Source organism: Gallus gallus, chromosome 2 (genome assembly GCF_016699485.2).
Source record: "Gallus gallus isolate bGalGal1 chromosome 2, bGalGal1.mat.broiler.GRCg7b, whole genome shotgun sequence".
Lineage (NCBI taxonomy): Eukaryota > Metazoa > Chordata > Aves > Galliformes > Phasianidae > Gallus > Gallus gallus.
The window spans coordinates 135,785,026-135,808,714 of NC_052533.1; the positions used below are offsets into that span (position 1 = coordinate 135,785,026).

The 23,689-nt window shown below is 40.7% G+C and overlaps 1 protein-coding gene across 10 annotated transcripts in view; it reads left to right on the top strand.

Annotated features, from left to right (window-relative positions):
• The first annotated feature begins 6,031 nt into the window (after positions 1–6,031).
• Positions 6,032–23,689, top strand: part of COL14A1 (collagen type XIV alpha 1 chain) — a 120,781-nt gene continuing 103,123 nt past the window's right edge. For 6 of the 10 annotated variants that reach the window (XM_040676821.2, XM_040676777.2, XM_040676799.2 and 3 more), the window contains exons 1-5: positions 6,945–7,009; positions 10,649–10,770; positions 16,383–16,499; positions 18,177–18,320; positions 21,374–21,460. In XM_040676821.2, coding sequence (XP_040532755.1) covers positions 10,683–10,770; positions 16,383–16,499; positions 18,177–18,320; positions 21,374–21,460 — 436 coding nt within the window. In that variant the 5' untranslated portion in view covers positions 6,945–7,009; positions 10,649–10,682. Of the gene's footprint in view, positions 6,125–6,944; positions 8,510–10,648; positions 10,771–16,382; positions 16,500–18,176; positions 18,321–21,373; positions 21,461–23,689 lie in introns of those variants that run through there. The other 4 variants (XM_040676842.2, XM_040676853.2, XM_040676790.2 and 1 more) reach the window with 3 other exon arrangements.

Consider the following 23,689-nt stretch of genomic DNA (forward strand, 5'->3'; position numbering starts at 1 on the left):
TGCTTTCCTCTTGTGGAGTCTCCCGTTGTTTTTGGCTTTGTACTGAAGGCACTTAGACCATGTTCAATGGGAAGTGCCTCAGCACTTCTTAGGTGCCTATGCAACACAGAGTTAGCTCTGCTAGCAAAACCAAAACTGCACCTCCCTGGCTTTATCTCAACAGTCTTGGCAAATCCTGAGCCAGCAAAGGGTTATGTCAGCCCTGGGAGGGCTCGTTGCCAACTGTTGCACAGAGCCTCGCAGCTCAGATCCCGCTCAGTGATGTTGCAGTAACCCTGTGCAGCACCACAGCCCATCCGTCCCATGGTGCCTGCTTCCAGGGAGGAAGGCTTCTCATCAGCACTACAGAGATCTGTACTTGTCCAGAGGGAGGTGAGGGCTAGCTGGCTTTGGAAGCTGCTTGCTAAACAGGGCACAGCTTACACAGCCAGATTCCACTCCCAGTGATCAAAAGATGAGTAGGCCTGAGGAGTTTTGCTGAGAGGAGGCATTCCACAAATTGCCTTGGGCTGAGTGGAGCCCTTTTGCTCGGGAGCTGAGTAATACAGGTCTTCATCACTGTTCATTCCTTGATGCTCACAAGAAAGATCAAAACAAGAGGAGTACTGAAGTGTTGTCTTTAAGGGACGAAGTACTTGAATGCAGATACTCAGAAGCAGAAAGACTGAGGCACATTAACACACAAGAGAGATTTTTGTCCAAGACTGCCCCCGTCTGTTACTGCTCCCTAAATGAGAAAAAACCAACCCAACCAAACAGGTTAAAACAGTAAATTCCATGATAAAGTGAGATTTCTAGGATGTTGATATTTAGTATTTACAGACATGTAGTATTTATAGACGTATATTGTGATATAGACATTTATTGGAATAATGAACTGACAGTTATCTCAGTTGCTTAAATGCCTTTGAAATAAAGAAGTGGAAGATATACTGAATCTCTCCTAAGACTATTTGAATGGGGCAATTTTATTGAACTGCTTTCAACAAATGGAAGTATTAATATTTCTCTTGGCTCCCTCCAATTTATTTTCAATAAAATTACTCTGAAACACGAGCTACATTTCTTTAACAATAATAGCTTCTTCTCTGGCAAATAGAAAACAGAGTACCACTTCTCTTTCATAAACTTTCTGCTAAGGCCAATTCAGTATTTTATTTGTGGAAAGACAGTTTTATATGTTTAACACATGCTTAAATAAGTATAGGATAACCAAGTCTGATCTTGAAAATTCCAGCTATAACTCTTAAAAATGTCTAGAGGAGCAAAATACTCTGCTCTGAATTTTTTCACCCACCCTCAGTCCCAACAGCAGCAAACAGAAGCGACTCTTTAGAACTGAACAAAACTCCCCCCACATTTCTGGGGAAGAAAATTGGTGAGCAACGTAAACTGCTGTATTAAAGGAGAGTTTTGCTCAGGAGATCATTCAGCCGCAAAACATAACCACATGTTGCCATGTGATACTCTTCCAGGGGAACCCCAAGTAAGTATTTTTTGGAGTCTAACGAACAGACTGGCTTTTCTAAAAATTGCAAATTATAAACCTTTGTAAATGCATAATGTTTTTATTAATCAACAAGATGGAAAAAGATAATTGGGCAACATTTAACAAATCTTGCTCTTCTTGTTAAGGATTTCGCTCTTGTGGCTGTGTACTAGAAAAATACTTAAACTGAAACAGATCACAGATGTGTAATTGTAGTGGCCTGGAGTGCATAGGGCAGGAGCTCAGACAAGAAGCTCAGCAGGACATAGGCAAGAAGCTCTGCTTCTTTTAGCTTAAGATATATGTTATTTGGAAAGGAATTCTTGTTCCAGACATCTCCCGTATTCATAACTCAAGGTATATATTACAGAGACCACACTGGTATTGCTTCCAGCTTTAAATATGCATTTCAGCTTGGATTTCATTCCAAACAGAATTACTTTTGGCACAGACAGACAGAAACTGTTGGTGTGCTGCTTATTCAGTAAGACATGGAGAACCCCTCACTCACTGTGTTAGATTGTACCATCGGTGGTCTGCAACTTAATCTTCACCATGGCATTATCCAGTGAAAGGAAATCTCTGCTTACCTTGCCAGCCTAAAGCCATATCTCTGCCTGCCTATTTCCAGCTGGTGATAGATCCAAACATCACAAAGTCTGCTCTGTCTTCTTTCCTCTGCATGCCCCCGTCTCAGTGCTGGCAGCATCCCAGGATTTGCCCACCAAGGGCAGTGCTCTCAGGCTGGTTGGTGCAGTCTCAGCACTCAGTCTGAGAGCAGATGGAACCAGTGATTATACATCTTGCATGTTGACTGCAATGTTGTTTATCTTGACTTCAGTAATGCTTTTTGACACTACCTCCCATAATGTCCTCATAGATACAGTGGTGAAGTATGGACTAGAAAGGTGGATGGTGAAGAAAGCTGAAAGCAACTGCGCTGCTGGGCACAGAGGATTGTGATCAGCAGCGTGAAGTCCACGTGGTGGCCAGTCACCCATGATGTACCCCAGTGGTTGGGTTGATGTTGGGACTAATACTTTTAAAAATACTTATTAATAAACTGTTTGATGGTGAAGAGTGCCATTTAAATATAATAGATGCCCCATGTGTAGGGAGGTGGATGGGCAGTGGACCTGGGCTGGACTTCTAGAGACATGGATAATGGGTAATATTATGGTAAGTGAACAGTTGGACTAGAAGATCTTAGAGGTCTTTTCTAACCTTAATGATTCTATGACTCTGTGATACAAAACTGGGAGGAATGGCTGGTAAACCAGTGTTGCCAACCTTATCAGGCTGGAGAAATGGACAAACAGGGACTTTGTGAAGTTCAGCAGAAGGAAGCACAGTCCTTCCCCTGTGGCATCAGTTCACATTGGTGGCCAACTGAATGGAAAGCAGAAAGAAGAAGCTGTTCCTTCAGACATCCTGCTCCTTGTAGCCTGAAGGAGAATGAACCCATAAGCCCTCCCTTGTCCAGTGAGGTACAGTGGACTTCTACCATATGAGCACATAAACTCATCAGAGAGGGTGCTGCTGTGAGGAAGCTGTGGGTGCACAAATTAGCTGAGGGACACCAATTTCTCTGCAGGCTGAGCTCAGCCTTCCTGCTCCCTGGAACTGTAGTGTGTGGCTGATCCCTCGAGGGATCTGAATGAGCTGCACTTTTCAGAGGATAGGAAGGGAGAGTTTAGCTCCTGGCCACATCTCCAGGTTTATACTCAGCTGAGATGTTGAAGTGTAAACAAAGGACAAAAGAACCTTGCCTCGTGAAACTAAAAGTATCTGATTTGACTGCAGAATGAAAAACTAACTACGAAACACTGAACTCTTCATGCTTCCCATTACTTTCTGGAACCTTCATACAGAAAAACATGTGACTAAAAAGCATTTGTATTTTTCCACATCCCTGTGCTCATCTTTTCCCAGCTTTTCTCCCCTTTCTGCACGTTTGGAGGAACAGGACCATTTGTAATCATGAACACTCCAGTGTTCCACACTTCAGTGGCTGTGTCATCAAGCTGACTTCGTACATATCCCTTTCGCTTACCTCATTATGTGTAATAACCTTCAGATGAATAAACCTAGCTGCTCACTAACGTGCTGACAGCATTGAAATCTTCTAGAAAGTAACAAGGAAATGAAAATGACTCATCAGACATGCCAACCAATAATGAGGCAAAACTGGACTACCAGGACAGTTTTTGCCTGAAAACAGAGTAGTAAAAATCAGCATTTGTGAGGCTGATAGTAGAGAAACAGCTGTTGCACAAAAAAGTCACTAGAAAAAAATATTTCACAAAGAATAGCTATTTTCCTTAGAGATTGCTTCATTGAATATTCATATAACCAAATATCTATGAAATAGTCGTAGCTACTAAAGACAAGAAACTTTAAGAAGCAAGCATGGCTAATGAGTTAAAGATAGTGTATCATAATTACTTTTTATTATTATTATTATTATTATTATTAAGTTCTTCTCAGATTGTTCAGCATAGGAATTCATAAATCACTTAATTACTTCAGGTGTTGACAGACTGATCCTGGCAAAGCACCTTCCAAAGAACACTGTATGTGCCTTTGTATTTAATAAGGACTATAAAATTTAAAACAAAATTCAGTTTTACTTCACGTATTACCTCTGCCTTTATGTTCTTCTGTTCTTTCCATAGCAAAACAAAATTCTATGAGCTGTTGTTAGGCCGAGGGAATTAGTGTAGTCACACAGATGGATCTTCTGTAGCCAACATTTCTGAATGCAACTGGACTTTGTGATTGCTGCATGAGAGAGGGCATTTAAAAATATACATCTCTTTGTTAGGAGATAAAACCACCAGTCACTTTTAAAAACATTGTTGTAATGAAATAATACAAGATCTAATTAGGTTTTAATTACTTGCAATGTAACAAAACCACACAAACTTAATATTTACTGAAAGTTTTGTGAAAAAAATGGCACAGTGGTTAAATTGCAACCATTACTATGTTGGGGAAAAAAAAAAACAGACAAAAATTCCAAATAAATACTAAAAAGCAGAGGATCAATAATTAAAGCAATTCTTCCCCAGGACCAACAAAGTTATCCATCACCTTGGTTTTCGTTTAGGTCCCACAAATCATGCTGTCAGTGATTCCTTACTGGCTTCACTTGTACAGTCGTTCAGCTCAGTGCACTTTTAGCTGACCAGTCTGTGATAATTCCATTCTTTGTTTGCACTTAAGCTGTATTCATGGAATTGTGTCCAGCTGTGTTTTCAATATAATTCCCCATGTAATCCTATTGATATAAGCCTTGTGGAATCTATACTAGCCAAGCAAAGGATGGTCATATCATGTTGGTTTGAATATTTTTAAAACATGCTGGCTGTAAATCATTGTTGCTCTTTCCAAATCACAGAAGTGTGGCCAATTCAAAATAGTGGAAGGTCAATCCACGGTACTGATTCACATGTAGTACATGTCTTCTCAAAACTGTATTTTTTTCAGAAAGAGGACAAGAAGGAAACATTGGTAAATCATTTGCATGTTAATATTGTACATATGTACTGTATTTCTAAGTATATTTCCAGATGTGCAGCTCATATGAACTCTTTCAAAGAAGCATTAGTTCTTCCTTGTAGTTGCACAGAAGTTACACAGTGCTTTCCAGTGCAAACTATGTAAAGCTCAATGATATCAAGCATTATATACTCTACAAGGCAGACAAATGGTGCAAAATATAGAATAGTGAATCAAGAAAATAAACCCAGAAGAGTTACCCTTGAAATCACATACTTTACCTAAATGTAAAATATTAATTTCATTCCTGATGCATGGAGGTGACTGAGAAGTAAAGCATTCATTCATTTGAAGGCTGGGGAGTTCCGGGCAGTGGGCTCCTCCAAACTTTGTGTAGGTCCCTGCACACTGACCAGATGCAGCCACAGGATGGAGCTCATGCACTTCGCATACCGCACCGTTCACACAGGGAGGAAAAAAAAAAAAAAAAAAAAAAAAAGAGAAAAAAAAAGAAATGAGAGAGATTGAGCCAGACTTTCCCTTTGGCATACTGACTTTCCCTTTGGCATGCTGCTCCTTGTCATGCCCTCAAGTACGTGCGCCAGAAAGTAGTCATGGATGAGCCTGATTGATCTCTCTGTGTTTACCAAGTCTTTAAGGGTATTTCAGATTGGCTTATCCATCTGCCTCCTTGACTTCTGGCTACTGTTATTTAGCTAAATCCATAAATTAGGGGCTGGAAAGGTACAAAATGGAATGGGCTGTCCAGGGAGGTGGTGGAGACACTGACCCTGGAGGTGCTTAAGGAACGTTTGGACGTTGTGTTGAGGGACATTGTTTAGTGAGACCTACTGGTGACAGGTGGATGGTTGGACTGGATGAACTTGTAGGTCTTTTCCAACCTTGGTGATTCTATGATTCTAAAATGTATCCCATTTAGCATCAATGAGCTGAACGCGTCATTGTTTCAGAAGGAACGTTATCTTGTAAGTGACTCTCTTGTCAGCTAGTATTAAGTGTTCATCACAGCACACATCTGGTGGTGCCACAGAATCTCGGCTGCAGAGAACGGGATGTGCCGGGTAGATCTAGGAATGCTCCTTAACCTTTGCTCCAGAAACCAGCCAGACTCAGGTGAGTGCCTCTAAAGCTTAAACATTTCTGCAGTTTCAGCAGTGAGATATCTGCACACAGAGACTTAGGACAAGAGCTGCAGGACTGGGAGCCCAACCCAGCAGCAGCAGTCCTGCTCTGCTGCATTCACAAAGCATGCACATCCCTCTTTCCTCGCAGTTCTTAACTGCAATCCTTCCACCATTCCATCTGTAACTTCATATGGAGGACAAGGCACATTGAAATGAATACTTTCCCTCACCTCTTAAATTCTTGGGACTTACAAACCTCATGAGTAGTACCTCAGTTGTAAATTCAGCAGGGCATACTGTAGGTAAGCCACAGTTTTTGCACGAATACAGGTTCTGCAATTCCACTTTCCCTTCGCTGTGTCCATATAGACAGCAAAAACGTGCTTATGTACTACGCTGCTTTTAATCAAGGTTTATAACGAAGCCAGACAAGCTCTGGAACATTTTTATATAAATATTTCCCCAATGAATCACTGATCTGAGCATCACAACGAGCAACACTGGAGAAATACTCACATTCCTCGCAGCACCGTGAAGCAGGCACCTTTTAAATCATTTACAACGGATTGAACGAGCGACTCAGGAAAGAGGGGAAGGAGCTGAGAAGAGCTGAGAGGAGCAGCCCAGCACCTGCGGGCCCGGCCCCGCCCGCGCACCTGAGGACCGCCGGGACCGGAGCGGGGGCGGGCGCTGGCTGCCAGGCTCCGCGCGCCTCTTTCCCCCCTTCTTTCCACCTTCTGCTTTATAACTGCCCGCCTCCTCTCCCGTCCCTCTCGCCTTATCGGACGCGGCGCTGTGAGGGGAAGAGCAGTCGGAGGGAGGGGAGCGAGCGGCAGCACCCCCGGCCCCGACTCACCCGCTGCTGCCCGCCCAGGTCGGTGCGAGCTCCGCGTTTGTGCGTCCGTGGCCGGGGTGAGGCGGGCAGGGGCTGGCTGCGAGCGGGAGTGCTGCGCGGGCACCTGTGAAGTGCGGGGCGAAGAAGGGAAGAGGGAACAGGGGTTTCCACCCGTGAGAGCAGCTTCTCTCCTTCCCGCGGCTGCTGCGGAGCGCGGCCGGGCACGTCGCTTTTCTCGCGGTTGCCGTGGGGTGTGAGCGCGCTGCCCGGGCACGCGCGGAGGGGATTCCCGCTGTCTCCGTCAGGATCCCGTGCTTCAGCTCGGCGGAGGCAACGCGCTGCCCCACTGTCGTGCGAGTTGGAAGGCGCTTTCAAGCGGGGTGCTCGCAGGATCCGATAGCGGACAGCGCCCCGAAGAGAGTCGAGAGGGGGCCGGGGTGGGGCTGCAGGTGGATGGCGCCGAGCCGCGGCCCCTCAGGGCGGGCTGAGCCGCGCCGCGAGGGCTGCGGGAGGCGAGCGGGACGTGGCCGCCGAGGGGCTGCCGGAACCGGGCTGGGGCGCCCTGCCGAGCCCCCCGTTCCTTCCTGCCCTGCTCGTTCGGGGGCGGCCGCCATGGCGGCGGGGCTGCGGCTCCCTCAGCGCGGCGGAGGGCTGGGGCGGGTCACGCTGCTCTGTTCGCCTGCGGGACGTCGACCTCACTGAGCCTGCTGCCGTTCCCAGACTCCGGCTGGGTGCTGGGTCAGGCTGCTCTGTGAGAAGCCACCGCGATGTAACCGCGGTGGCTTGGTCCCTGTTCCTTGGCTGTATTTAAGTGGTAACCAGAACCACGGCACTCCTCTGGCAGGTCTTGCCTATGGGAGGTGGGCGTACATCAGGTTTCTCTCGGACTGAGAGGCCTCACAGCTACCGCTTTCCGCTGAGGAAGGTGCCCCGTTGCGAGGCGCGTACAGCCCGGGCAGCCCACGGCACGGAGCGCGTGGGGAGCAGCGGTGCTCGAGGCAGGGCTCTTGGCTTGGGGTGGGGGCTGCAGTTTGGTCTCTGCTGTCAGAGCTATTCGGTCAGATAACTCTGTTACCAATAGTTAATAAAAGGAGAAAAGTATAAAAAGCTGAAGGCTGTTTCTTCTCGTTCCCCGGTGATGTCAGCCACGAGGTGGCTGCAGAATCGTGTCTGCCTCTGTGGGCCACTCCTCCCCATGTGAAGAAGTCAGCTGGTGCCTTGGTTCTGTTTTGTCCAGCACCAGTTACACTTCTGTCAATAAATCCTACCTTCCCTGTGCAATGGCTTTTCTCCTAAAAAGTAGGAAGGAGTGTTCCCACACAGGGCTGCGTGCCGCTCAGTATTTATAGCTGTTATTTGAGAGGAGGGTTTGTATCAAATCTAGCAAATGAGGAGCTGACTCACAGCTGGGAGTGAATATTTCAGTACTGAGTTATTACATGGGAAGAAATTGTTGAACAGTGTGGCTGCACCAAAGAATGAGCTGCATGCTGCTCCTTGAAGAGTCAACATTTATGTGTTTCATGCTATTTTTCTAAGGTAAGGAGAAGCCTCAGTATTCAGTGTAAGTTGCACAAGGGATGCAGATTTTCTCTTCCTTTTTACTGTTGCCTGTCAGTAGGCTGACTGTGCTGGCTCATCTGAATTCAGTCTTTGGATTTGTGTATAGGAAGCCTGGGCATCTTGCTTGGCTTCTTGAATTCCATCTGGAGGATGAAATAGCAATACCTTATTGTTTAGTTCAGTTTTGTCATTGAATATATCTATTTGTCTCTAGCTTGTGAGATTGAGAGTGGGATTGGTCTCTTCTTGCTGGTTACAGGTAACAGGACAAGGGGAAATGGCCTCAAGTTGCACCAGGGAGGTTTAGGTTGGCTATCAGGAAACACTTCTTTACAGAAAGGGTTGTTAAGCATGGAATAGGCTCCCCAGGGAGGTGGTTGGTTGACTCACCATCCCTGGATGTGTTTAAAAACTGTTTGGGTGTGGTGCTCAGGGACATGATTTAGCGGTGGGTTGTTAGAGTTAAGATAGTATGGTTAGGTTGTGGTTGGACTTGTTGGTCTTTGAGGTCTTTTCCAACCTGAGCAATTCTATGATTAGGCAAAATGTCTCCTCAGAAAGAGCAGTGAGATACTGGAACAGGCTGCTCAGGGAAGTGGTGGAGTCACTGGCTCCCTGGAGGTGTTCAAGAAAAGGGAAGTTGTGGCAATGAGGGACATGGTTTAGTGGGCATGATCTTAATGAGTTGATGGTTGGACTAGATGATGTTAGCAGTCTTTTCTAACCTCTATGATTCAATGTAAGTGATTGATTCAAAACATGGATCTAAGTAGTGCGGAACTTGTTGATAATTTGGCTAAAACTTAGTTAACCTCCTTTGGGGTTAGAACTTCAGATGATCAAGCTGCCTATATATTTCTAGGTGATATACCAAATGTCCGTGACTGACATTTGTGACATAAGACCTACCAAGTGCATGGATAACTAATGTGAGTTGTAAATGTTTGGAGAGAGAAGGACATACATGTCTGTCATCTGTTGGCTGAGGTACCTCGGTCTGCCTCTTGTGTTCTTAGCTAGTAGTTGGACCACTTGTTATGCTTTCCTTAGAACATGATGGGAATAGGGAAAGTAAATTAAATGATGGTATTTTGAAGATATTAGAGAAAGTGACACGGAAAGTGAAAGAGAGGGACTTACAAAAAAGAAATATGTAAACCAAAGCTTACTAAAGTAAACCTTCAAATGCTGAGTCTTTGACAGCAACAGAATTACTGTTACTAAGCTTAGATTAATTCTCCAGTAAAATACTAACAGGAGAGGGCAGCAAAAATTGTTAAGAGTCTTGATTAAAACTACTTGAATGGTAGATAAACATGTTCATAGTATCATGCTTTCAAGTGTCTATGAATCTTCAGAGGTACATCTATGTATGTTGAGTAATTCAACTGGAAAGTATTGAAAGTTGATGTTTCTAATGGGTTGAGTTAGAGTAAATAATTTTGACCATGGCATTGCCTACAAATAGAGTTATACTTACTCAACTGATATCCTGCAGGCCTTCTGGGTAACATCTGCTTTAGTCCCTGCAAGCACCAGATAGTACAACAGAGAGCGCAGAATAAGATAAAAATAGGAAAAACAGAGTAGGTTCTATGCACAGTGAAAAGAGAACTTGTTTCATCAGAACAAAATTCTGCCTTTTTTGACAACTGATGTATAAATTTGCTTAGTTGAACTGGGGATATTATATACATTTTTGATATTTGTGTTAGTCTTTTTAAGTTCTGCTTTATCTGGAGATTGAGAGTTCTCTACCACAGGTATCTTGTTAAGGGACTTGCAGTGCTAGATTGTGTAGAGGTACCCATTTTGATTTGTTATACATACATAGCAAACATTACTTCTAATACTAATGCAAGCCTTGCAAGGAATAACTATTTTCTCTTTGCATGGGACCAATTTTGAGAACTGTCCAGTGTCCTTTCTCAAGCAAAGCATAATTTGGTTGCTAGCTGTTCTCAGGACAAAATCTTTGCTTCACTGATATCCGTGACAAGCTCTTAGCTATATCGTGGTTTTTGTTTAATGGAATCAGTTTTTGCCCACACTTTTCATTGAAGCATATACTGTAGATTTAGAGGTTCATTAAATATTTCTTTTCTGTGTTTTCAGACCCACTGATACTGTATACATCAAGTGGGAAAAGATGCTGTGTTGGAATGAGGTACAGAGCTGCTTCCTCTTGGCTTTTTTAGCTGTTGCAGCTTACTCTGTCAGTGATGCCCAGGGCCAAGGTAAGCAATAAATAAAAAGATGGAGCTTTTTACTAGGTCACTCTGATGTGCAGAAATAGACTTCCTTATTCCAATTGGGAGTGTTGCTTCCCTCTGGGATGTTGATCTGCTATTACTGAAGCAAAGCAGGAGTTTTGCTGTTGATTTTGGGGACAGAAGAACTGTGCATTTGTGTGTACTTCTTGAACCTGGTATCTGAAATATCATAAACCATTCTGTTTGCAAGCTTGGGTGCCTTTTGTAAATAAGAGTATTTTGAAACTACTTATCAGAAATTGCTGTGTCTGCCCTCTATGTGATCAAGAAAGTTTGAAGGACCAGTTTTGATGTTAAACTCATATAGAATTTACTTCTTGTCTTTGGAACAACTACTGAAGCAACACATCATACAGTATCATACAGTATCACACAGTACTGTTAAATGTCACACACTGCTTCTGCAGGTTTTTTTTTCAAATCTCCTTTATGAATATTAAAATACTGCTGAGATTGTTAGGCTTAAATACTTGTTAGATCAGATGCATAGTTGTTTGATTTCTGAGGGAACTTATCATATTGCATGGGGAAGGAGGGAGGAACAGTTCCAATGGGTTTCTATAATTTCTCAAGAAATAACTTTATCTCAAAATTATTTTTTATGTAATCCCTTTGATATGAGGCTGCTGAGGCATAAGTGGGAGCAGAATTTGATCCTGGGGCTCTTCTAGGGCTATTGTGTAATACATTATTCATGAACACACTCAAACTGGTGGCAACCTGAAGCTTTCTGACTTCTGATCAAAGCACATAGCTGTGCTGTCCAGTCTGCGTGGCACTCGGGTGCTGGGGAAACATACTGACATAGATGTTTGGGCATCTGAGAGTGTTTTACAAGCTTCTTCCAGAATTTAGGGACATGTGTTAGCAGTAATATTAAAGTGGCAATGTGAACTGAATGAAGAAATATGCCTTTCCAATGTTCAGTGCAACAGTTCTGGTCAGAAATAAGGCTCAGAACATTGTTGAGTTAATGAGCCAGTAAAGCAAATCATATGGTCACTATTCTTCTGTCTGTGAATTTCAGTCCTAATACATATGGCTAAGATTTGTAAAACAGGATTGGTAATAGAGGTTCATCTCCATACAGTTGTATGTAATTCCTTGAACTTGAGAAGCCATGTTCTTCACACTACTTTTTTTTCCCAAGCTTTGGTTTAATCAATCATAGATAAGGGAGAAAACTCTCTAACTATCAGTACAAGATGAGATGATGGTTGGAGACTTTTTTTTTTCCCCCCACAATCACTCTACCAGCAGTAGAGTTGATGTACTTGCTGAGTAAAGAACAATGCTTCCATTGTTCTTATATTCTTTCAGCAAGCATCAACTACTGAACGCTGTCAGCAGCTACATACTAAGCTAAGCGGAGTATTGCTTTGGCCCAGAGTGACTGTGGTGGTGTTGAATGAGGTGATATGAAATCTCGAATCCATTTTCACTGAATAAAAACGTCTCTTCTTACAATGAAGTTAGTAAGATATTTCTCAAATACCTTTCCTTAAAGTTGCAACTCCTTACAATAACTCTGGCTAACTATTTACAGTTTAATGCACCACCTACTGTATGCTTTTCTGATTTAAGAAACTGTACACTCTGCCATGGTATAGGAGGAGCTGGTATTAGTCCCAGCTTGTGTTTTCTTCCTTTGGCAAAGATGCTCTATTGAAGGTGTGTAACTTGGTGACTTCTTGGAAAGGAGAAAATGTTTGGGACTCTCAAGTGAACATGCCTGAAGCTACAACTTATTCCTTCAGCTGAGGAGTTACCTACATTGAACTACATGGTTTTCTCATTTACTGTTTGAATGCCATATATACTATCATATTCAATTTTCCTCAGCGACGGGTATTCTTTCATCACTGCCATTTCTTTCTTCAGCATAATGTCACATAAACAACAGCCACAAACATTCCAGATTTCATGTGCTTAATTTTTTATATAGTACACAGGGGAAAAAGGCTCTAGGCAAGAGAAAGCTTCAGAATTTTCCATTTATTCATAAAATAACATTTTTTTTTTAGGTATTTTTCTTCATGTAAAGATGGAAATTATTGCTACGCAGACAAGTTTCCATGTGTTACTAATGTAAATGCAATGCATATTAACTTGTTTGGTTCAATTCTTAAGATGAAAGTACATTGGAAGCTGCAAGGTCTAGTTAACATCCAGTTTTAGAGTATTGGATGTCCCTGAGACAGCTGCAGATATGCAGCTCATGGTATTTTTCATTTCCATTAAAGTGCTGAATAGTTCAGAATGCTCTTTCCTGACTCGTCCGTAAGAATAATGTATTGGGAGCACTAATCTATCTGGTTCCATAAACCAAAGCCTTGAACTTGTCATTAATTTTCTCTTGGGTGACTGCTCTAATGTTGCTGACGGCCATTCACTTTTGCATTCCTGTAAAGCCACTTAACAAGCTCTAGCTACTGATTTTTATCAGTTAACTGACTCAGCTTGGATTCATTTTTTTTCCCTCTCTGCAAGAAGTGAGATTTTGTTCCACAGACAATAAAGGTCCAAAGAAATAAAGATATCCTCTTCAGGTTGGTGAATGTGTAGTAATTCCCATCAATATTTTGTTGTCTGTTCAAGTGTTAGATTTTTAACTTCCTTAGCTGTATGTACTTCTCTGTGCCAGAACATTAGTCTTTGCACAGCTATGACACAGCTGAATCTGTTTCAGTTTGGTGAAAAATTCTTTTCTTCCTTATGGTTCATTGCTATATGGGAATATCTATTCCTCTGCAGAACCACCTTTGATACAAAAAATACCCACTGAAAATTGACTAGTTATGTAAAGACTATTGTGGCACAACTTTTCTAGTCTTTCACATTATAACTCTGTAGTAAACAGAAAAGCCTTTGGTGGTTGTGTCCTTCTTTCCTTGTAAGATCTGTGATTGGTTTATAGGGGCTCCCAAAATTTACTGGGTTTGGTGATGGCTAATAGCAATTAGGCCAGGACTATGCTTCTTTGTTAGAAAGTGCTTTCATCAATTAAGTTGAAAGCAGGATGGAAGGACAGGGGAAGGAGGAAGATGGCAGAGGAAAAAATAAAAATAAAAACCTGAAATACAAAGACATGAGGTTTGGTTTTCTTTGTCAGTACATGTTTTTTTTGGTTATGATTGCTCTCAGCTCTGCCTCTTAAGCCCCATACAAATTTACCCCTTAATCCTAGTGAAATAAATGCAGACAGTATGCAACTGTAAGAAGTCTATTTGATTTTTTTCTCAGACAAAATAAATATGAAAGGAATTGCATATTTTCCAAATTTCTAGGTATGGTTTGTCACTCTTGTTCATTCAGCACCAATTCAGTATGACTTATGTATAGTTCAAAAGATGGAATGAATCTTGAGAATGAATTATAAGCTGTAATCCATAACTACAGTCTGCTTGGCTTTCGAAACTCTTTGCCATAGTCTCTGTCATTTTATTACAATTATAGCATGCTGAATGTTCTTGCAGAAGCCTGCCCACCAAAATATTTTTGCAGTACTAGGGCCAAATTTTCAAAGAACCGATTCTGCATTCACAGTGATTCCCGCACGTGCTCCTACTTGCCGCCTCTCTTCTAAACCCCTGGGAGGTGGCAGGCAGTTTGAAGGCTAGTCTGACAAGATTGTGCCCAGCAAATAAGGAAATGCGCTGTTTGGAGATATGCCCAACGCTGCAAATCAGAACAATTTTGCATATGTGGAACTGATGCACTACCTGCTGTTTCTGTCCCCTTGCCTCTCTCCTGAGCTTGTTCTTTCAAATCTTTGGGAGTGCTGAGGTGTTACTAAGCTGCTCTTGATGCTTACATCCTCTTTTTCTGCCTTCTGGTGTGAAATCCTTCAATGCAGAGAGGAACAGAACAAAGCTGTCCCTTATGGATTGTTAGGCTGGATACAAGGAATAAATATCTTGTGCTAAAGCTCCGGACTTCTAGGACACAAAATATTTTTGTTAGATGATATTTAAAAAACCCCTACCTGAGATGTCAAAAACACTACAGCTTGCCTCTTTCCTTCTCCTTTCTTCTGCAAGCTCTTGGAAAAAGAAATGAGTAGGAAAAAGTAATCAATTGAGGACAGGTCTTTGGCTGCTTTTGTTGCCAGATCTACATTGACTGCAGCAGGTCAAATGGAGAGGCCAGAGACTCCTGCATAGCACGTTCTGCCTTGTAGACTCAGATGCTCCATATGCTGTAGTCCTTAAATCTCAGAAATATTGTAAGAACTGTTGGCATGCTATGTGTAGTGGACCAAAAAAACATGGCCACGTGCCCGATCAGTTGAGAGCTACATTGGGCTCTAGGGCAAAGAAACTGGCACTTCTCCCAACTCTTTCATCTTTTTCAGGTGTGCCAACAGAAACCTTAAGGGTGGTAGTGACAAGAGGCATGTGTAAGAGACTGAAAAATAAAGGAAAAAGTTCTGTGGGCTGTGGAGGTAGTAGGAAAAGGAGGGGAATGTCTGTGGAGGACTTAAGTAAGCTTTTCTAACCCTTCTTATTGCTCAGCCTCCAGATGGCTTCTCTGGCTGCCTTTCACTGTAGGCCAGTTAGTTCTGTATGAGCCCAAACCTATTGAAATATATAAAGATTCCCCCTTACTGACAACCTTGAATATCACAACTAGCAGCTGTGCTTTAGCTGTCTGCTGTGAAAGGGGGATGTGGCTCCCTGGAGTAGGAGAGAAATGCTCTGTAGGGTATTGTCAAACAACGGTGGAGCTTGCCAAAGCAGGAGGATGCTCACTGTGAAGGGCCAGTAAATGTACATGTGCACCATCCTGCTGATATTGCATAACAGTCTAGGGTGGATTTTCTATTTGTTCCTCTGTGTGTTACTTCACTGAAATGTCATGTCTTTCATGCTTTTATTCATTTCATCTGCTCCTTCTGATTGAAATCCATGTGATGGCACAAGATAAGGGAAGGCCAGATTTTTTTACCATTTCTAGATTGCCCTCTGCCTAAATCTCTGCTATCCTGCGCATGTCTTCTAGTGATGAGGCCAAAGCAGTGCTTGCAACTGGGCAAATGTTTGTCCCTGTGGCTATGTTTGTAAACTGGGCAGCTGATGCTTCTTCTTCCTTGTGTGTGCCTGTCTTCCCTCTTGGTTACAGTACCTTCACAAGGCTTTGAAAATTTGGCCCTGAGTGACTTCAAATGTGGGGCAACACCCACAATAATGTGAAGTAAAGGAGGCTGTCTATGTAACACACACTGTCAGCATAAGCAGGGAGAGCAATTTAAATTCCGTTGTATTAACAAAGAGCATTTGTATTACCAGCTTTGCCTGCTAAACTAGAGTTTAACATCTAACACTGTTTGTTTTCCTGTCCTCTGCTAAGTTGTTAGATTGTTTCTGTAAACAGTTAAATAAAAGGTATGTCTGAGGGAAGTAGTGCACCTGGGGACGTCATTTTACAAACTAATAAACTGATATGTGACATTTGGAATAACTTGCATCCTTTACTGTTAAAATCTTGTGTCGTCTTCCTACATGTTTGTTTTAATGTTTAAAATTGACTATTTCCTTTATTTGAATTTAAATGTTGTTTTCTTTCCCCACTTGCAGTGTCCCCACCAACAAGGCTAAGGTATAATGTAGTCAATCCTGACAGTGTACAGATCTCTTGGAAAGCCCCCAAAGGGCAATTCAGTGGATATAAGCTGCTTGTCACTCCAAGTTCAGGTAAAATGAAAATCTATATATTCTTTTTGTAAGGTGAAATTACTGTGGCATCTAGACTTAAGGTTAGGCAGCTTTCCTGAGGCTAATGTCACCTTTCAGGAATAAGGAATTGTGAGCAAACTGTGGGTAAGAGTATTGACCATTCAACAGAAGAGTGAAATTTATCGAAGCACTATGTGTTCATAGGCACAGAATATGGGAACTGATGGTAGCTCTACTTCATATGCAGTCCTTGGGATTGTCACTGATAGTTTGTCTTGGCCTTTCTTCCAGTGGAGTTTAAGGAAGACTATAGGAAGTGCTTGAGGGAGAACACAGGAATGCTATTTCAGTCAGAGCTTTGAGATGGATCTCCCTAAGGCCTTCTCCCATGGTGAACTTCTCAGAAAAAAACAAGATTTTAGAACAAACATGAGCATAAAATTTTCAGGTTTTCATTCAAAAACGTTTTTAAAAACAGAAGATGAAGTGGATATATAAGGCTATCTTATGGAGGTTCTATTTCTATACATACTTACATGTAGCTTAAATACATAAGTATATACCTCTTCTTACATAAAGTCTCCTGAGAAAGGCAAAATGGAAGTCTATAAAACAGCTATGCTGTTGTGTGCATTTCTATGTTAATTACTTTTCATTTTATTATGCTTTCCGAGCCTCTTGTCATCAGACAGTGTGTTCCTTAATGGTATCACATAATACTTCACTTGGATGATGGATGAGACCATCTTCTCATCAAGTTTGGTATCAATTTGGTGGGAATGATTGACAGGCTAGAAGTCAGGGTTGCTGTTCAAAGGGATCGGGACAGCTGAGAACTGGGCTGACAGAAGCCTTACAGTGTTTCATAAAAGAAATTTATAAAAATTTTATGAAACAAATGGAAATTCAAATTTGCAGAAACCCCTGAAGGGAGAGTGGGAAGAAAAAGGAACTGGATTGTTTTTAGTGGTTCCTAATGCCAGGGCAAGAAACAATATGCATGAACTGCAATGTAGGAGGTGTAGCATTAGGAACAAGAGGAAACATTTCTTTACTGAGTGGGTGACCAAACACTGTCACAGGTGGCCCAGGGAAGCTGTGGAGCTTCCTTCCATGGAGATATTAGAAAGGTGTCTAGGTGTGGGCTTGAGCAAGTGGCTGTAGGTTTCCCTGCTTGAGTTATACAAAATGGGGCCTGCAAGTCCCTTCCAGCATCAACCATTTTGTGATTCTGAGATACTTCACAGATTCTGTTCAATCTGCATAGTTCCATGATTTCATATCATTAATCTTAAGCCTGTAATTTTTGTTGCAAAAAGTACTTCTCTGCTTTGTGAGCTGATTATTTGATTTTGCACTTTATTTAATGAAGTGTTTCATCTCATTGCCCAAATATAATTTGGGCATTCTTTTAATAGTTTTGCTAGATATGTTGGCTATTCCATGAGACCTAGATACGGATGCAGGGGCTGATTGGAATGTTTATATATCTAACATCTTGGTTTCTTTCTGGTCAGGCTGTATGACTTCTTGCTTTTCAGTGATGTCCTCTGTCCTATTTGTCTGGATAGTTCCAGAAGCAGACAATAAAGTACACTTGGGTCTTGTTAGAGTTTGAGGTGCTTTTAACTCACTACATTTACCTTTCTACAAGAAAATAATTACGTTTGCTTTTTTTGGTCTTTTCTGTTACAGGTGGAAAAACCAATCAACTAATTCTTCAAAACACTGCAACCAAAGCAATTATTCAGGGTCTCATTCCAGATCAAAACTATGCCCTTCAGATCATTGCATTCAGTGATGACAAGGAGAGTAAGCCAGCCCAAGGCCAGTTCAGAAGTATGTATCTTTTATACATGACATGCAGAGTAGATCAACCATTCAGCATAATTTGTGAAGCTGTAACAAACTGATATTGAAAGCAATAATGAAAATACAGTTTCTTCTGTTGGTAGAAGGCTGTTTGGAACCACAGACTTTATCTAATACAGCTACAGTTGGAGGCCTGAATTAATGCAATTGCACAGGAGTTTCTTGCTTTGGGCTATCTTTATTTTTATTTGGAATCCCTGTCTTTGCCATTCCTTTATGAAATTAGCCAGTGTCTTTTGGAAGAGAATCTTCAGTGAGCATAAATGAGAAGGAAGTGTAGTAATCTGATATATCAAGAAGTTTCCCTCCCTGCTTCCAAATGTTTTTATTAAAGATTTCTGTAGCTGTATCAACTGGCAAATATTTATTTGTTCTATGATACTGTGAAAGGCTACATTCTTACTGGTCTTAAACTGTCAGATATGTTTACAAACTATGCTTAAGGATCTTATCTGACCTATTCGTGTTCTTAATATATATATTCAAGTGAAAATATAGTGTTATAAGAAATTCAAACAAAACACTGATTTGTCTTCATTTGCATCTTAAGTAGAACTGTCAATTTGGTCAATGAAGAGAAAAATGTGGCAGCCTGGAGGTGTAGTTGAAATCATGCTGAATTAATTCCCTTGATGCTAAATGTTTTAATAACTGTGAAGGATGCTGCTTGCTCTGACTGCTAAATCACTTTACTCTTAGGATGAACACGAGACAAAATATTCTGACTGCTTGATGTGCTGTGTGTCAGAGTCTTTCTAGCTTTTATCACTGCTACTGTGTATTTATTCTTTTAAGTACCATCCCAGTCAGGAAACCCACAAAACCACAGAGTACTTCAGCACTAATGAGCAGCGTGCAGAAAGCTATACCAGCTTCTATAATATTAGGTGTGGTTCTATTTTAAACTAGCTCTGGTAGTTTGATGTGAGAGTCAAGTTCTGTTTTAGAATACTTTCTCTGCTGCCAATGAAAACATGTAAAACTTAACAAGATGGGAATTTCATTTGACCATATGAATGATGCCTTACATAAATAAAACCAGAAACAATGTGTACACAAAAACTTCCTTCCTCTTATCCTGTATTCCGTGTTTTTCCCCTTCTCTGACAAGTGGTCATTGACTTTAGAGATGAGAAAAGGTCAAACAAATTCAAAACTTTGAGAATATCCCGGATTTTAGTGCACTGGAAATGTGTATCGGATGCACTGGAATTGTTTGATGTACAAAGACTTCTTGATGCCACAATAAAATTTTATGGTTAAGAGTATTCCTTTTATATAGTTAGATATGCTTTCCTTTTCTGTTGTTGCTTGTAAATTATTATACAAGATCACCGGGAGATTTCTTCTTTTTAAGATGCATCTATAAAAATGTAGTTGGTAAGTTCATTGCCTGTGTGAACATGTAAAAAAAAAAAAAAAAAAAAAAAAAGTCTTTCTGTGTAACTTTCTTATGCATTCAGATTGTTGTTATTATTTTGATGAAAGGGCTTTCCTCAAACCAAAAGTCGGTCAGGGTGTGACTAATTTATCTCCTGGGAGAATTTTTAGACTTCTGTTCCACTTCTCTACAGACTCACTCCTCTACAGCATTAGGATTAGAAGGGGCCACCAGCAACTCCTTAGTGATGTTTACTTGTAGTCGTTATTGGAAGGAACGCTCTTACTTGCTAAGCAGTGGCGTCCTTTTAGTTTAGTGTAATTCTGGCTATTTTACCTTTTAATTAGAATAGAGTAAAAAAATATATATATATATTTGTGACCAGTATCCTTAGTTCTGTACCTGGATTGAGAATGTTGTTGGTTCTGTGGAGGATTTTTGTACTGAAAGATTTGACAATGGCTTGTTGTCTTCCTAAGACCTTAAGATGGTCTTCTGATTATATTTTGGATTGAGACTTGATAGAATGCTGTTTCAGATACTCCATAAACAGTTGGTTTAAATCATTGTAATCCATTTGGCTTTGGTTTCGCTTCTGTAAAACAGTATACCTGTGTTGTCCTTTTCATATTGTGTGTTTCAAGAGATAACAGATAGTCTTTCACTGTCTCACAATGTTTTGGGAAAGACATAGCACAGAGCGACTCTGATCCAGGCTAAGATTTGGTGCCTACTTGAATGAATGTTGGTCATAATCCAGGTCTACATAGGCTAAGGGTTTTAATTGGAGTAAAATTTTGCTTTCTATGGAATACCTTTTTTCTTTTTTTTTCTTTTTTTTTTTCCCAAGCTGTTCCTGGCCACTGTAGATTGCAGGGGTTTTGATACCAATTAACATTCTAAGGAAATAATATAGTTATTTGTCTGATTGATATAAATATATATATATACACACAAATATATATGTGTGTGTGTATGTATGTATGTCTGTGTGTGTGTGTGTATATATATATGATTCCTTTCCCTAGTATATGACTTTCACAGTGATTTTTAAAATATTAAAGAGTAGCTAATCAAGCTAGATTCTGCTAGGCTTTTATGAGAAATCTAAGACCTAGAAGCAGAGGTATCCTACCCGCTTGCAAGACAGGAAACTATTGAAGTGTAAGCTTTGGAACAACTCTGCTGTTGTGGGAATACTTGGTGCCCTGAACACAGATTTGGGCATAGGATTTAAGCTGATTTTTGCAAAGAAGATAATGTAATAGCTGGCTTATGTGATCTTGTGCTGGATGACCTGCAGTAGAACTCTGCAGTACTGGACTTTGCCCAACTAGCTTTGCCAACTTCTGGAGTTATATTTCCAGTGCTGACTATTATTATAGGCTTAGATGGTGATGTCACTGTATTTGGACTCTCCTGAATGAGGAGATCATTTTTGAGAGCTTTAATGTGGATAGAAGGGAGTGGGGGGGGGCAGAATCATGAAGTAATAAACCCAAAGAGATTGAGAGCAACAGTCACTTGTTACCTAAGTGTATTGCAAGATACTGTGTGAAATGTCTCTATTTGAAAGAGGAAAGCAACATGCTTCACCGTTTCTCATTTGATTGATCTATTTTTCCCCTTATTTTTCTAGTTAAAGATATAGAGAGAAGAAAAGAAACAAGTAAATCCAAGGTGAAGGATCCAGAAAAAACAAATGCGAGTAAACCAACTCCAGAAGGTCAGATGTGACTTGGGTGATATTCTGATAATAACCAGCTTCTTTGTTTAACTTGGCCACTGCATAGATTTTCTTTAAATCATTACTTTAAATCTTGTTTCCAGGGTGGTTGAGTTGAACAGAAGGGAAAAATCAGTATTTCCATGAATATTGGAGAGTTTCTACAACAGAAGGATCACTTCTAGTTCTGTATTCTGTTTTATCACTTTATACAGTAAGCACTAACTACCACTATGAAAAGCATAAAAGCTGGCTTTGAGTCTGCATTTAAAAGATAAAGTAAATCATACTACCTTTACTTCCCCACTGGGTGCACTAGTTAAAGAAATGAAATAAAATTTTGTGCATGTATTTGTGTGGGTGGGGGCATATTTAAGTAGATCTTATTTCATATAATTGTTTTAATGCATTTATGTGTGTGTGACATCATGTCATCCTGCCTGCAAGACAGACTTAGCTAGTATTAACTCCTACCTAAGATGAAATGGATATTCTTCTATAATTATGATACCATAACTAGTTATCTCTGTCCTAATGAGGCTCTTATATTTGACAGAATGTGAAATACTTTGATGGGAAAAAAAACTTTTGTCTGGTTGTGGGGAGTTAATCTTCTGGCAAAATGTAATATTGCTTACCATGAGAAACTGATCTAGAATGGGAAGCAACATCTATTTCAAACTTTAAATTCATTGGTTATATCAGTGTAGTTTGTGTCAGAGCAAAATACACTTTCATCTAGCGCTTGTGGGAAGCTCTTGCCATACATTTATTGTAACATCTTTTGCTAGAAAACTGGGAAGGCAAAGTGTCTCAATCAATGAAATTGCCCAAAAGGGGTAAAAAAACAAACAAACAAAAAAAAACCAAACCCACCAACAACACCAAGACCCAATTATGCTGATTTGTGTGAATCCTTGCTTTTGTTTAAACCAAATTGCAGCTATATTGAAATGCAATGTACTTTTTTCTTACTGTCCAGCTATTGCATATTTCTTCCTTATGCAAAGCATAATGATTCATTAAAGTGATGGAGATTCCAACTCAATGACTTCAGGGAGAATAGATTGAGAGTCCAGGCAAGAAAGTTGTACAGAAATAACAATGTCAGCAAAAAATGCTTAGCAGTGAATTCAGAAATGAAGCTTTTATAATGGTATCAAAATTTTTCTAGCTTAATATATAAGGGCTGGTCTGCCTCAAACTGAAATTGGATCATTGAATGAAAAACAAAATAAATCACAAAGTGTCTGTGAAAGAAATAAGAGCAAAATTTCATGGTAAAACTGTGAAGAGTAACTTGATCCCCTGCAGATGTTTGACAGGAAATGATCAGAGTGTGACCTAAAGAATTAGCCACTTAATTAGACCTAAAGAATTAGACACTTAATTAGTTTCATAAGTTTGGTATTATGTCTGTATTTGATGCGTTTAATAGCATCTCTGATACATTTTATGGCTGCATTATATCTTTAGTCAAGTTGGTGATGCCGTAAGACTTAACAGTACAAAAAGAAAAAAAAACACCCTCCAACAATTGGGTAGTATGTTATATTACCTGAAAATGGAGCAATCTTTGCCCACAAAACAAATTGAAAACAACCACTGTTCAGACTGGTATTGTCAGGAAATGGTCACTGCTTCTGTTCTTCTCTTAGCTGGAAGGGTAGCAAAAGCTTATTTAACTATTTCTGCAAGTACTAGAACCAAGTTTTGAAGTAAGAACGTGCCTTCTGTGAACATCTGCTCCACTTCTTACTGAGGGATGATTAGAGGAGACTGGATGATCTTTGCAGGTGTAACGAAGGCAAAGGTCATCGTTCATTCTTCTGCATATGAAAAATTCTCTCTCAAACTTCTCTGATGTGAATGTTAGGACACGTTTGGCATTTTAATAGATCGTGTAATCCCAACTCAATGTTTTAGGGCAAAGTCACTGATCCACAGCAATAAAGTTGTTAAAATGTACAGAAAGTATGTGAACGCAGTCCATAATGACAGTGTATGCATTAAGACAGCTCTTACCAGTTGATCCACGTGTATCATGCTGCTTTTTCTGAAGGGCACCACGGGTACATCTTTATTGAAGTTTGTTGTTTGTAAATCCTTAACTAATAACTTTCTTCAAGAAACTCTGTCAAGTGGTCTGTGTGGCTCATCAGCTATTTTTTCCGTAGCTCTAGAAACCCAGGTTAAAACTTTCCACGTGTTGTGTCCTGCCTGTTCAGA